This window comes from Lepus europaeus, chromosome 6, assembly GCF_033115175.1.
Source record: "Lepus europaeus isolate LE1 chromosome 6, mLepTim1.pri, whole genome shotgun sequence".
Lineage (NCBI taxonomy): Eukaryota > Metazoa > Chordata > Mammalia > Lagomorpha > Leporidae > Lepus > Lepus europaeus.
Window position 1 is genome coordinate 94,733,044 of NC_084832.1, and position 16,123 is coordinate 94,749,166.

A 16,123-nucleotide genomic window follows, 5' to 3' on the forward strand; every position below is an offset into this window, starting at 1 on the left:
CCTGTCCAAAAAAAAAGAAGTTGGAAAAAGTGAGTTGGCCCTGATTTGTGAATTCATAAGGGGGGGTTTCTGAGAATTTCTTAAACTTTAGTATTTAGGGCTTTAAGAAAGTGCCAAAGGTAATGTTAGTGGCCAGCGCTGTGGTGCAGCAGCTTAGGCTGGCATGCACATCAGAGTGCCAGTTGAAGCCTTGACTGCCCTGCCTCTGACTGGCTTCCTGCTAATGTGCCTGGGCAGGCAGTGGATGATGGGCCAAGAGCCTGGACCCTTGCCATCCACATGGGAAACCCAGACTGAGTTCCTGGCTTAGGCCTGGACCAGACCTGGCTGTTGCCAGTATTTGGTGAGTGAACCAGAAGACAGAAGACACCTCCACCCTCCCAACCTCCATCATTCTGCCTTTTAAATAAATAACACTAAAAAAAGAAAAAGCAGTTTAAAAAACACAACAGAAGCTTAGATTCCATTTGATTCTTTTTATTAGAAGAGATTGAGAATACAGCAAGTAGGGAAACCCCTTGGTGAATGGAATCATCACACAGGTGCCTTTCTGGGACCCCAGCCTTCTAAGATCCCCCCAAAATGTGCTTTGTGGCTTCAGCAATTTATAAAGGAGAAGGTGGATATACTGAAAAAGGCCACTGTTTAATGGTGAAAGAACAAAGCTGTAGAGGTCCTAAGCAGCCTAGGGCCAAAAAAGAAAAGTAAAGCTCTGCACGGAGCAAGCAGGCCTCTGACCGCTGAGAGTAAGGCATTCAGGCGCCAACCTGGTGAGAGTTCTCAGCGGGCACTGTATGGTCAGTGCACATCGAGGCTGTTGGGGTGAGCTTCACGTTGACACACACACATACATGGGCCCAGGCAGGCCCACACACAGATACACCCGAAAGAGGGAGGTTTTTACTGGGTTACATACTGGAGGTGTTAACTTCATTTTCCTTAGGGTTTGTGCTATGTTGAACAGCTTCCTCCCATTGTGGGGTGTGGGGAGACTGGGCCCAAGACAGCTACCTGGTGTTGTTACAGGGCTCATCCCTGCATCCCAAACTGCATGACTGAAAAACAAGTCTGGCTTTTGATATGTGCTATTGCTCCCAGGAAACCAAGTGAGCTTCCTTCCAGATGGCCACAGTCCTGTTGTACTATGTTTTCTCAAAGGGATTTAATACTGCTCTTGACTCCCGTCAGGCATGGCACCAACCCACACACTGAGTCTTTGGCTTGGCCCACCTAGCACCACCAAGGCAGTGACCTTATGGAGAACCAAAACACTCTCAAGTCCTTCCCAAGTTCAAGACTGGATTCTTTCTTCCTGGATTTCAGCTTGTGCTGGAGACGGAGGGGAAAGGAGAAATAGAACCAAGAAATTCTGAATAAATGGGAGGGCCTTCCCATGCTCCAAAACATCCATTTGAGGATGTCAGTCCCCAGGCTAGGGTCTCAATGTTCGGTTCTAATACCCACAATCCCCAGGATGCAACATAATCCCCTGAAGTTTGTGGTGACAGTAACCTAAGACAACGCTGTTTTAGGAGTTCACTTACAAGCCAAGATCAGAGATCTTTCTCCCCTACCCCTACCCTTTGACAACATAACACTGTAGACCTGGGACAAGAGCAATCATTTTTCATTTCTAGTAACAACTCAAAAACATGGACTCAAGCATCCTCCTGGACTTCCTGGCAATACCATGCCATTCCCTTTTACAGTGCGTACTAAACAAGGCCTGCAGAGTGGGGTTCGGGGAGTGGGGATAGTGCCGTGGTGGGTACATTTTGCCTCACCAGAGTTCCACCCGCTTTCTTGTGACAGGGGAGCTGAGGTGTCTGCCACCTGAGAGGCTTTATCAAAACAGCGTGCCAAGGTCCAATGCTTCCTTCCTGATCCAAAGTGTGCTGCCAGCCTACGAAATGAGTGCAAGGTGACCCTCAACAAGTAAGACTCTCATTGTGGCTGGCTCTGTGCCACGAAGTATGATGCCAGGGATTAAGGTAGGGCAGTGATTTTTAATACAAACTTACAGGAAGTTCCAAAGCTCCATAACAAGGATATGGAAAACAGTCACATCTCTCTAATCAGGTAAGAATTACCACCCAACTGAACAGGATGCCAGAAGTCATCACATCAGCCCTTGTGCTGATGTATCCAGAGCTCCTCCACGTCTCCACCACCCACCCCTTCACCAACACTGAACGACAGCAGTGGGGAGCTCTGCTCCTCAGAATGGTCACTCTCAGCCTACAAGCCAGTCTCTCAAACGCCACCTTAACTCGAGTGCACATGCTGCTTCCACTAAGAAAATGCACACCACCTCCCACCACCTCGGCTCCCACGGGCCCTCAGACTTGAGAATGGTCTCTCTGACCCACCAGGGCCCAAGGTATGTCAGCCTTTAGAAGGCACCTCATTGCACCAAGACATTGTACATTCTGGGGCTCTCACTTGATCGTCCGTCCTACAGTCACTTTGTGCGAAATTGAAACAGTGTGTGGTACTTGCATGTTTCATTCTATACAAAAATTCTCCCTCCCTCCCCTGCCCCTATGTTTTAAACATTTATATAAATTCTTATTTAAACAGTAAGTTAGAAATCTTATTTACATTAATTTCTTTGTTTGCCCAAAAGAGCATCTAAAATCACACTCCCACCCTTAATTGGATATAAACGTTCACCTAAATTGGTTCGTATTATTGTTTTAAGGAGAGAGAAAGGGAGAAGAAAGAAACAGCAGCTAAACTGTTTCCCCATCTTCTACAAATAAATAGGATACGGGTCAGAAGCCAGTTTGCCAAAGGTCTTGCAGAGCCCTCAATCAGCAGATCCCAGGAGTTAAGTCAGGGTTTGGGCCATTTTCTCCTCCAAATTGATGCACTCCATCCTTTGAGGTATGATTTATTTTTGTTTTTCTCTTCTCAGTCGTGTACCATGTGGAGCCCTGGGCCGTCACAAAGCCCATGATGCTGTCACAGTTTTGGGGCTCTCTGGTACTGGCATCACTAGCCAGCAGAGAGGCCTGCAGGTGCTGCAGGCCCTGTGGTTCAGGTCACAGTCCCTGGCTACTGGTAGGTATCACAGTGCATCCTCTTCACTGCAGCCCCCGCCGATCATGAAGCGGAACTCCTGGAGGTTTGAGACACCATGGAAGTGAACGAAAGCTCCAGCGACCACAAAGATGTGGAACAGCTGATGAGAGTGAAACTGGAGGGCGGGGGGGGAGAGTAGAGAAACCCATACATTATTAAGTCTGCTAAGATTTTTATGATCATTTAATCCTGGTTTATACTGAGCAGAGGGCATGGAATGGATGTTACAGAGCTCAAATTCAAGATGTCCACAGATCCTGCAACATCCATTAGGCCTATCACATTCTGCTGAGTTGAAAGCCAGCTGTCCCCAAAGAAATCAAGGTGCTGCCATTAAGCCTTAGATATGAATATGTGCATACTTAACACTAGAGCATCTGGTGAACTCAGTGGTGAGACACACACTCTTGACAAGAGGCCCCCCAGGAATCCTACAGGTCTTCTGACTCCTAGCAGTGGGCTACTGTTTCATGGGGAGGGGGGGCCTCACAAAACACTGGTGATCAAGGCCTTGTACTTCCTTCAAGTCAGAGCTGGTCTACAAGGGCAACAGTATTGATGAGTTTGCCCGTTCTGCTGAATGCCACTGCATATTTCCAGAAAGGTATCAATTACTCAGTACACCCAAACATCACTGCAAAAATCACACTACTCTCTTCTACAGTTTCAAAATGGAAAAGTTCACTGGCACAGCAGCATTTATCACGGGAAAGACACTGACTCATTTGGAAGTATAAGCCAGAAGCAACCAAAACTCACAACCCAAAGAGATGTTTCCTAGGAAACCACAGGGGATTAATCTTCTAGAAAAAGGGAAGGGAGGAAAAATCCCTCTATACCAATGTCAAAATTAAGATAAGTCAATCTCTAAAACATAAATTAGTCAATTTGAAGTCCAAAAGATTGCTAAAGTTCAGGAGTATATTCATTTTAGAGACAGTTAAACATGACTTCAAAGAGATCACATGATCAGCTTCACCGTCAATAACCAGCAACGTGCTAAGAAACAGAATCCCAAAGGTCAGATTTCACATGAAACAATAACCCGACTCTGTACTACTGAAAACGTGTCAGGCCTCTTTCAGTCAGAAAATTTTCCATCTATCATTGGTCCCTTACAGGAGTATTTTCTTTCTCCCCTTCTTCTTCCTCTCTTACCTTTAGCTACAAACTCTTCCTCTTCTCCCAAACATCCATGAACACATTCAACTCTCATCACGAATCACTGAATTCTGGTAGCAAAAGGACATTGGGAGAAACCAGACCTCTGGTCCACCACCCTCATATCGTAAATGAGGAAACAGAAAAACAATGTCCAAATGACCTCCCATCAGAGTCAACAGGAGCAGAGACTCCAACAGTAAGACTAGCCTGAGTGTGGGCTCTGTGGTGCAGCAGGTTGAGCCACACCACTTGTAACGTCCACATCGCCTATCAAGAGCGCAAGGGGAAGTACCAGCTACCCTATTTCTGATCTAGTTTCCTGTTAGCGCACCCTGGCAAGCAGCAAACAATGGCCCAAGAGCTTGGGTTCCTGCCACCCACACTGGAGACCTATATGGAGTTCCTGGCTCCTGGTTTCAACCTAGCAGCCTCATTGTTACAGCTACTTGGGGAGTGAACTAGCAGATGGAAGATTCTCCCTCTCTTTCACTCTGTCACTCTGCTATTCAAGTAGAGGAAATAAAGAAAACATTTAAAAAGACGGAATCTTTAACAGCATATTTAAAAAACTGTCTTGGGGGCCAGCACTGTGGCATAGCAGGTAAAGCCACTGTCTGCAGTGCTGGCCTCCCATATGGGCGCCAGTTTGAGTACTGGCTGCTCCACTTCCAATCCAGCTCTCTGCTATGGCCTGGGAAAGCAGTGGAAGATGGCCCAAGTCCTTGGACCCCCTGCACCCGCATGGGAAGACTCAGAGGAAGCTCCTGGCTCCTGGCTTCAGATTGGCGCTGCTCTGGCCATTGCAGCAACTGGGGAGTGAACCAGTGGATGGAAGTCCTCCCTCTCTCTGCCTCTCCTTCTTTCTTTGTATAACTTTTTCAAATAAAATAAATAAATCTTAAAAAAAAAAAAAAAAAAACCTGTCCTAGAAACAAAACAAGGAACAACACTGTGGCACAGTGAGTTTAACTGATGTTTGTGAAGTCAGCAACCCAGCTGCTCCTCTTCCAATCTAGCTCCCTACTAATAATGTGCCTGAGAAGGCAAAGGAAGATGGCCCAGTGGGCCCTGGCCACCCATATGGCAGACCGAGGTGGAGTTCCTAGCTCCTTTGAGGAGAGAACCAGTAGATTGAAGATATCTATCTCTATTTCTATCTCTCTTTCTCATGGTCTTTAAAAGAAATAAATGAATCTTTAAAAACAAAAAAAACTAGCCTGAAGCAAGTTCACACTCTACCACTCAGAAGTCACGTGCCTTGGACAAGGTACCTATCTCCCCTGAATCCTGAGTTTCATAGTTCTAAAATGAAAACATGCATCATATGTACTACAGGACTAAGGCAGGAAATGAGGTGATTCATGTAGAGCACTCAGCACAGTGCTGGACACCAGGTAAGTGCTCCAAGTGTTTGTTCCTACTGTCCTTATGTCCAGAGAAATAACAGCTAATAAGAGACACCCAAGTCTCTTAAACCGAGCTTAAGACTTTTTCAATTAAATCATTTTCCAGTTTGCCAATAAACCACTAGCAGGTGTGAACATACACTTAATCACCTCCTACTATACTCACCCAAATGTCACATTTGCCAGGAAAGAAGCGCTCAGGGATCCGGGCAGCATACAGGGCGGCCCCTGTGATGTAGAGGCTGGCCATCAGCATTAGCCAGCCTATCTGCCCTATGGTGGCGGCCTTCAGGAATCCCTCCGAGATGACATAGTGCAGGGTAGGAATGATCCCACTCAGGCCTAGGCCCAAAAACACTCCTAGGAGCCACAAGAAAGGAATAAAGTGAGAACAGAGAAGGAAGGAAGTCAATATGACAGCACACTGCCATTAACTCTGCAAACTAGGTATTTCAAAGTGAGATGCAATATTACCTTCTTGTTTTAAAGAAAAAAGAGAGTTCTTTCAACTCCAAGAGATGGCCACACAAACAATGCAGGTGTTCTAAAGATCGATTTACAAATGCAATGAGCCTCTGCTAAGAAGCCTTCAGCAGGCTTCAAGGGTTTAGAATTAGGCTGTCAAGTATTTGGAGAAAGAGCTCTGGGAGCTTGTTTTAACATTCCCAAATGCTGCTCCTTTATAATAACACAGATAACACACAGCAATTCATACACTCTATTTTCTCTTTGAAGCAACTGATTTTCCTAAATTAAGGGAGACAGTGAATGATCAGATAACCTGGGGAGGTAGATGATACCATAAAGGTAAGATACTTTATAAACAGTACTCTCACTGTGACCTGTAATTGGGCCTTTAAGATGCTTTGAACAAATGACTTAACTTGTCACCTAAGTAACCAGACCAACAGAGAAAGGAAGGCATGTGCTTCTGAGTTTCCAGGCCCCCCACAGCAATTAAGTACAGACGTCTCAGAACTTCTCAGCATAGTCTGCTGCCTCTAAAATGATCTACAGCAGGATTTCTAAACTGCCAGATATGACTTAGGTCCTAAGATCAACTGGGTCTCAAACAGCACTTTAAAAAATGAGTTAGAATAAAAAATACCAAATTGTGTCACAAATGAAGGGTTAAATAGTATTTTGTAAAGTTTTATATAAACGTGAATTTATATATGTATACATGTTTGGGGTTACAACAGAAAATGTCACTATAAAAAAATAAAGTCTGAAGTCCACAGATTTAAAATCACTTTGAAAACTATGTCAGCCAAAGCAACACAGGAATCCTTACTGCAGCCCGTAACTGTTCCTACATTTTGACAGACAAAGCAAAGAGTGGCCCTTGCAAAACAAGCTATCATTTGGGAAGCTTTCTCACCAGACATTGTTTTGTTCTGAGTAAAACCTCAACATGTCTTACCTGCTCTTACTCCCCGATACTGTGGGGTGGCAAACATGTCCCACTGGGAGACTATAATGGCTGCAATGCCCAGCACACAGATGACAATCAAGTAGATGAAGCAAGGTTGCGGATTACAGTAGAAAGAATAATAAAGCCAAGGAACAAAACTTCCCATAATCAGAAGAGCAATACCAGAGTAATCCAGTCTAGGATTTAAAAGGAAAATCCATTTAATATTAAAAAATTACTGCCCATTACAAGTTCCAATTAAACCCCTATGACATGCTGACTTTAATTTTAAAACAACAAAAAAAGTTCTCATCAGATGGCATCTGAACTCTGCCAGCTCTGCTAGATATTTCCCCTAATACACTGCCTCTAACACGCACCAAAATTTGCACTTTACAGATACTTACTTAGAGAACAGCCGGGACACCCCTTCTGAGTGGCAGTAGACTGTGTGGAAGAGCCATGAAAACGAAAGGCAGAGAATGGCTCCTAAGAAAAATAACCCAAAGACCACCTTTTCTTGCAGAGGGGCCACAAAGGAGATGTTTGGGCGAAACATATAAAAGATCCCCAGGCACAGAAAGAATACACAACCTAGGAAGAGAGCACAGGAGATGGATAAAACGTCATCCTTTGGAAGAGATCTTGTTTCATACTAATTCTGTTTTCAATCCTCCAAAATACCCAAATCTAGAGTTCCCTGAGACAATTTTTCAATTAACTCTTATCCAAAATGTTAAGTTTACTTCAAACATATATCCAAATACACACACTTTGACTTCATAAACAAATATATAGAATATAAGAACTCAGACATGTAAGGGCAAAATCCGAAACTAAACCAGATAGTGCTGCTACTTCCTAGAAGACTGAGTCTACTTCTACCTCTCGATCTTGTATGAAATTTCATGTATAAAGTTTTGGACACATACACTGTAGCCCAGCTTTCAAAGGACAATTTAGCTTTGCTTCTTCAGTGAACCTTAACACTTCTAACCCTGGCCAAGAAACAGAGCCTTCTTATTTTCACCAACAACTATCAAGGAGCATTATACTGCTTCTCCAGTCCTCATCAGCTGGCCCAGGAAATGACAGGTTTAAAGACAGTAAAATGTCACTTAGGCAGTTTACAACCTGTTCTTAAACTCTTCTTGTCCAGAGTCAGATACCTTAATGTTTAATGTTTTTAATGTTAGAGAAGGGTCACCTCGCAGAAGGAAGGCACAGAAATTTAGAAGTTAAACAGTTGCCAAGTGACTTTACCATTTTATTTAAAAAGTATCCTTGAATTAAAAGTCAGCAACAGGGGCCTAGTGCTGTGGAGTAGTGGGGAAAGCTGCTACCTGAAGTGCCAACATCCCATATGGGCGCCAGTTCGGGTCCTGGCTGCTCCACTTCCAATTTAGCTCCTGCTTATGGCCTGGGAAAGCAGTGAAGGATGGCCTAAGTCCTTGGGCCCCTGCATCCACATGGGAAATCTGGAAGAAGCTGCTAGCTTCAGATCTGCGTAGCTCTGGCCATTGCGGCCATCTGGGGAGTGAACCAGTGGATGGAAGACCTCTCTACCTCTCTGTGACTCTGCCTTTCAAAAAAATAAAATAAATCTTAAAAAAAAAAAAAAAAAAGTCAGCAACAAACTTGATTTGATTCTCTATTATAGTACCACTATACTAGCAGGCAGGAACTTGGAGGCATACTGGAAATTTAATGTGTGGTAAGAAATATAAGTCAAATGGAGTAAGACCAGAAACTATTTAGTATATTCATAAGGTTGTACAACCATCACTACTATCTAATTCCAAAGCATTTTTATCTCCCCTAAAAGAAATATTGTATTTCTTTGTCATCTCACATTTCCTACCTCCAAGCCCTAGATATCTACTCACCAATCCACCTTGTCTCTATGGATTTTCCTATTCTGGATACTGTATATGGACTCATATCATGTGGTCTTTGTGTCTGGTTTCTTTCTCTTAGCAAATGTTTTCAAATCTACCCACACTGCAGCATGTGTCAGTTTATCTCTTTTTATGGCCAAATAATATCCCACTGTATTTTGTTTACCATTCACCCAGCTGGTAGATATCTGGGTTGTTTCCACTTTAGCTGTTATAAATAATTTTGCTATAACATTCAGGTACACATTTTTGTGTAAACATGTTTTCAATTATCTTGAGCCTATATATATCTAGGAGAAGAACTGTTGGTAGCTATTTTGCTTTTTGAGGAGTTGCCAAACTATTTTCCAAAGGAACTGCGCCACTTTACATTTCTACTTGCAATGTACAACTGTTTCCATTTCTCCACATCCTTTCCATTCAGTTGCTGCAGCAAGACTATTTGTTGAAACAACTATTCTTTCCTCCACTGTATTTTTTCCTTGATATACAATCACAATAGAAAAAAAAATAACAGCTTACTTCCTAGTTCAAGTCAAATAGATGTTTAACGATGAATATTTTTGACTTCCATTATAATAATCTTTCTCTCAATGCTCATTAAAATAATATAGCACATTTTGTATAACAACTTTTCCTTGACCTGGTTTGAAGGCATTGAAAATCTACTAGAGAAAAATATGGTTAATTGTAATAAAATCATAGTGCAAACTAAATAAACAGTAAACCAGTGCAAAAATTCACCATAGAAATTCAGAAAATAAAACGGTGATTCCAATGCATTTTTAAAGTTCTGTCCTTACTCTCAAATACACAAAAATAAAGGGAATAAAGTGAATCATCAATTCATTATACACTGGTAATACATACCTAAGAGATGTGTCCAGATGTTGCCTGTCTCTGTGTGTATTCTGAAAATGCTCTTAAAACAGGCCCGGAAAGAAGGCATAGGAGGCCGGTGTCCATGTAAAAGAAAGTCGTTATCCTTGAGCCAGTCTGGTAGCACATCATGAGGGATTACTCGCCATCGACCTTCCCATACCTGAAGGAGAGTATTTTCAAACATTTTTGTAGTTTTAGTTGCCAATTCAGCAACACTGTTCGAAAACAACCATCTCTTACTACACTGTTTTTATAATGGGAAAAAAAATCAATTTTTCAGAAGGTAAATATATTCAAAAGGAATAGTGTTTTGTATACATAATTCTTTAAAAACAGACTGATAAAAAGATATTTCTTAAATTGAGGGCTTTTCTTAGGAAAAGGAAAGAATAAACAGGTTTATAGAAGACGCCCTAAAAGACTGGTTTCAAGTTTTCTTTCAAGCTGGCTACAGGTAAGGCAAGGGGCCCAAATCTCCACACATATTAATCTCCTTTCATCCTACACAACAGACTTTACCTCTGAAAAGTCCCAATAGTACTAAATATCATTTTTCTACACAATACTCTTGTTACGGAGCTGGCGCTGTGGCACAGTGGATAAAGCCATCGTCTATGGCACCAGCATCCCATCTGGGTGCCAGTTCAAGTACCAGCTGCTCCACTTCCAATCCACCTCTCTGCCAATGTGACTAGGAAAGCAGTGGGAGATAGCCCAAGTGCTTGGGCTCCTGCACCCATCTGGGAGACCTAGAAGAAGCTCCTGGCTCCTGGCTTCGAATTGGCTTAGTTTAAGCCATTGCAGCCATTTGAGGGAGTGAACCAGCAGAACTCTCTCTGTAACTCTGCCTTTCAAATAAATAAATCTTTAAAAATACTCCTGTTAGTAGAAAAAGCAACTATAGGAAATCACAACCTTGTGCCTTTTGCTAAAACATCTTTCACTCCCACTTTTTACTTCTTCTGGTATAACCACAGTAAATCTGATGAAGTAGAAAACAAAAAGTACAGGAGTCAGAAAATCTGGCTCTCTGACATTAGCTGTATATACTTTAATTAATTACAAAACCTCCAAACTTCAATTTCTTCATTTAGGAAATGAAGATAATGGTAGTTCAATTACTTCATAAGGAAATATGAGGATCAAATAAAATGACACGAAGCTCTTTACAAATGAGTACATACAACCCTAGCATCCCCACCAAGGGTGGTATGTAACCTTGATCCTCTCCACAGGCAATCATCCATGAGTTAGTTTGTTATGACTTGCTAATAGTTTGGGTGTCTCCCCAAAACCCATGTATTGGGGGTTGGTCCGCAAGTCTTATGTTAACAGTTAATGGCTAATGGATTCAGGGCAGAGTGGCGCTCCTTATGGCATCTAGGAGACCTCAGTAGGAGGTCTTTAGGTCACTGGGGTGTACCCTCAAAAATGTTTGTTACGACTTGCTAATAGTTTGGGTGTCTCCCCAAGACCCATGAATTGGGGGGTTGGTCCGCAAATCTTATGTTAACAGTTAATAGCTAATGGATTCAGGGCAGAGTGGCGCTCCTTGTAGGTTCAGTAGGAGGTCTTTAGGTCACTGGGGTGTGCCCTCGGAAAGTACTTCTCACAAGAGAGTTGGTTATAAGGGCTGAGATGGGCCTAGCTGTTCTCCCTGGCTCCTGGCTTACCATATAACCCTCCCCTCTCTCTGCACATATTCTGCCATCCATTGCCTTCATCACACAGCAGTCCAATGGTGCCACCCAATCTTGGACTGTGAACCTCCAAAACTGTGAGCCAAAATAAATTCGCTCCTTTCTAAGCAGCTCTTCATGGGTACTTGTTAGGTAGTAACAAAAAGCTAATACAGTGACTAAGCCACCCTCCTCCTCATACTGGAGAGATGGTAAAAGCCTTGCCTTAACTGCCATGTAAATCCCTGAGCTCCCATTTCTTTCTTCTCCTCACTTCATCTAGAGGGAAGGGGCTCAGGGGACTTGGGATCCCTCCTCAGAAAGTTTGTCAATCTAACGTCTCTCAGAGAGCTCACATCACAAGGACCACAAAATCCTGAACTAACTTGCTTCTGCTAGACAGAATGAGATGTAGGGAAAAATTCCAGGCACATGATCTACCTTCCAATTAACGAGGTCTTAGCAGTTCTTCTAATCTATTACCACATTTTGTATAGCAACTCTTCCTTGGCTTGGTTTGAGAATACTGTCGGAAAATCTAGTAGAGAAAAATATGGCTTAGTTGTAAAATTGTAAAGGAAGCATCAGACTACAATTTAGCAAGGATCTCCTTCAGACAAAGACCTTCACTCCTGCCCCATGGGGGTCTAGTGACAACAAAGCTAAGCTGCAGAGACTTGCTGCCATGTGCACAAAGACACGAGCCAGCCACTGTGCCCATTCCTTTCACGACACCACTTGTTTCCTGTTCTTTGCTCTCTTACTTCCGTATCTATAGGTTTATCTTTTTAAAACTTTTTAGAAAAGCAAAGAGACAGGGAACTCTCCCTCGTTTATGGTTCATACCCCAAATGCCTCCAACAGTTGGAGCTGTGTCAGACTGAAGCCAGGAGCTCAAAACTCAATTTAGACCTTTCCATTTAGGTAGCAAGGACCCACTAATTGAGCTACCATTACTGCCTCCAAGGGTTTGGATTAATAGGTTAGAATCAGGACCAGAGCAGGGACTTGAACCCACTCTGATATTGGATGTGGGTGGCCCAAGCAGTATCCTTTTTTTTTTTTTTAAGATTTGTTTATTTGAAAGACATAGTAAGAGTGAATAAGTGAGATCTTCCATCTGCTGGGTCACTCCCCGAAATGGCCAAAAGGGCCAGGGCTGGGCCAGGCTGGAGCCAGGAGCTTGGAACTACATCTAGGTTTCCCATGTGGATGCCAGGAGCCCAGGTACTTGGGCCATATTCTGCTGCTTTCCCAGACACTCAGCAGGGAGCTGGATAGCAAGCAGAGCAGCTGGGACTCAAACCAGAGTTGTGATATGGGATGCTGGCATCACAAGCAATAGCTTAACCCTCTGCACCACAACACCCCACCCCCCGCCGCAATTTCTTAATAAATGTACCCAATGTCTGTCCCCTTACTGACACTGTAAAAGAACTGACTCTCCTCTACCTCCAAAGGAAGTGAAGCCTAACAATTTAAGAAAGATGTGGCCTTAAAAAAAAAAAAAAACATTTATTTATTTATTTATTTATTTGAAAGTCAGAGTTACACAGAGAGAGAGGCAGAGGCAGAGGCAGAGAGAGAGAGAGAGAGAGAGAGAGAGAGAGAGATAGGTCTTCTATCTGGTGGTTCACTCCCCAGATGGCTGCAACGGACGGAGCTGTGCCGATCCAAAGCCAGGAGCCAGGAGCTTCCTCTGGGTCTCCCACATGGGTGCAGGGGTCCAAGGACTTGGGCCATCTTCTACTGCTTTTCTAGGCCATAGCAGAGAGCTGGACAGGAAATGGAGCAGCCGGGTCTTGGACCGGCGCCCATATGGGATGCTGGCGCTTCAGGCCAGGGCGTTAACCCACCACGCCAAAGCACCAGCCCCAGTTGTGGCCTTCTTAACACTCTATCAAAACTATCTCTCTCCTTCCCCTCTCTCTATCTTCCAATCCAAAATTTGAGGCAAAGGGTTACTACTGTTAACTTGGCCAATCCTTACTTATTTCTAACAAACAATAAAATAAACAATGCCAAAACATCAATCTAGATTTCTAAAGTCTACTGTTAATAGTATAACCACCCCTCAGTATCTATGGGGGGCTAGTCTCTGGACTCCAGAATCTGTGCATGCTCAAGTCCCTTATATAAAATAGCACAGTATTTACAAATAATCTACTCACATTCTCCTGTATACTTTAAATACCTCTACATTACCTATAATACCTAATACAATGTAAATACTATGTAAATAGTTGTTCCACTACAGGGAATAATGCAAGAAGAACAAATGTGTATGTTCAGGGTTTTTCTGAGTATCCTCCATCAGCAGTTAGTTGAATTCACAGATGTGGGTAGAGGACTGATGGTACAATCACTTGGTACAAGTAGATATATAAAATTATCCCTAAGACTTTATGGACCGAGAGAACAAAATACTGAAATTTCTGAACTTGGGAAAGGTTATCATTATTGACATTAAGCTTAGAAAACGTCAGTACTCTACGTTACTTCAAAAGAATTTTATTTTCTAGGAAGCAGAGAAGACAGAAATCAATCTTCACACCTTCAAGGTCATTCAGCATGTGTACACTGCTCCGCTATGACTACATCAAAAGTGCTACTGTGCTATCACATGCAGACAAAATAGTCAAATGCTCCCTTTTCACAAAGAATACATTGAGTTTCTATACTAGTTATATGTATACGTAACATCAGAGTGATTTTCGCCACTGTTTTAAAACGACATTCTTATGGTATAAATACTGAGCCAAAGAGCTACACTTTCCTAACTATCCTTCAATTAGTGGCATATTCAACAGATAATTCACCCATACATCAAATTGAAGTCACTTCATATACAGTCGGCCAAACACCAACATAAATAGCTATTTTTTTTTTTTTTTTACAACTTCTGGAAAACAAAGAATAGAAACACAGCTTAACCAAAGTTATGTTCATTTATAAGCCTGATTAAGATACGGTCTAATTCAAACATCTTAGCAATGGTCTGTTGGATTTGTTTTAGACCATAAAATGAACATGCTCACAACACCCACCCACCTAAATGTTTTTAACTACCCATGACACTTTTCCTAGTCTCACATGGGCCTGGCTATCCTGGTAAAACCTCCCAAAAAAAAAAAAAAATTGTATTCTGGAAAAAGAAAACAAAGATCCAACTCAGAAACTCATAGCTAGAGTTAATTCAGTAGTTACAAATAAATTATTTTATGTATTTCCCCCACTCCTGTAAGAAAAGCTTCTCCAAAAGGGAAGGTACACCACTAACAAGGCTACAGCACACTTTATTTTAAACTGTTTCCTTGCTTCGCACCCAAGAAATGATCACAAGACGTGGCTAGTTTTCAAGTATTGGTCAGCTGCACTGCCACAGCAAGGCGGATCCACACAGGAGAACACTGTAACAGGCTGCCTCAACATTCTGCTCTCACAGACAGATTAAACACTAGGGGAAAGGGAATGCTAATGATTTTTGTGTCCCAAATATTTTTTTTTTCAGTAAATCATCATTTATAGCAAGCAAATGCTCACCTTGTGTATCCTCCCATTAGCTGTTTAAATTTAAAGTTTCATTTGCTTTATTCTTTGCTCTCAGTTCACAAAGGGAGACAAAAAGTTAAGTCCACTATGGAACCCCCACTGATTTATAAACAGTAAAATTCCCTAAAGGTTCACATATCACATGTGCAACCGTGCGTGATTTCTTCACATCAAATTTGCTTTTTGAAGTACAAAATGTACCTACTGCGTCCCTTTGTGCTAATCCTTCTGAAATAGTGATCACTAGAATGGACTTAGTCTGCTTGTTCTTTTTTGTCATAAATTTTCAAACACTGATGAAAATTTCCAGGACTCTATGTAGATCCATGAATGCTAGTCTTGAAAGATATGTCTGTGTTCAATTATAATGTTCTCTTTGCATCCCCTGGTCCAATGTATAGTATTCTAATTTAATTGGCCTCAGTTATTTTTAGCACCATTGTAAATGTAAACCTAAATTTAGTTTTCAGGAAGACCATGTGCATAAAAAGTCCAGTTTCTGAGCAGGCCTAGCAATTGAGATGCTGTTTACTACACTCAGGTCCCATAATGGAGTACCTGGGTTGAAGTCCGAGCTCCTCTCCAGATTCCAGCTTCCTGCTGATACAGACTCTGGGAGACAACAAGTGATAGCACAAGTGGCTGGGTTACGGCCACTAACATGGGAGATCTGAATTGAGTTCTCAGGTCTTTGGGCAGGCAGCATGGAATCACAGGACTATTTGGGACTTAGTGCTAGGCTGATAAAACTCAGCACTGAATAGATTCTAACAGTCCCTGTCCCCAGGCCAGTGTCTGCAGACAGAGCCTCTGAACCTGCTTCAGGGCCCAGCAGAGTTCTGTGGCCCTGGCTGAGCAGATTCCAGTAGCTGATAGGTACAGGACTGGGCAGTGAGCTCACTGCAGCAGCAGAAACCACAACAGATTGAGCTTTGGTGCTACCCCCAGGTTTCAGTGGTCTTGGTGGCCTGAGAGCTCTGGGTATGATCTAGCATTATGGCATTCATGGACTCAGAAAAAGGAGTCCGAGCCTACTACAGGTTG

General features: G+C 42.6%; 1 protein-coding gene across 2 annotated transcripts in view; it reads right to left on the reverse strand.

Annotated features, from left to right (window-relative positions):
- Positions 1-461: 461 nt before the first annotated feature.
- ADIPOR2 (adiponectin receptor 2) overlaps positions 462-16,123 on the reverse strand; it is a 101,700-nt gene continuing 86,038 nt past the window's right edge. For both annotated transcript variants that reach the window (XM_062194605.1, XM_062194604.1), the window contains exons 4-8: positions 9,837-10,008; positions 7,476-7,662; positions 7,078-7,265; positions 5,821-6,014; positions 462-3,199 (exon numbers count right to left, since the gene is read on the reverse strand). In XM_062194605.1, coding sequence (XP_062050589.1) covers positions 3,071-3,199; positions 5,821-6,014; positions 7,078-7,265; positions 7,476-7,662; positions 9,837-10,008 — 870 coding nt within the window. In that variant the 3' untranslated portion in view covers positions 462-3,070. The remainder of the gene's footprint in view (positions 3,200-5,820; positions 6,015-7,077; positions 7,266-7,475; positions 7,663-9,836; positions 10,009-16,123) is intronic.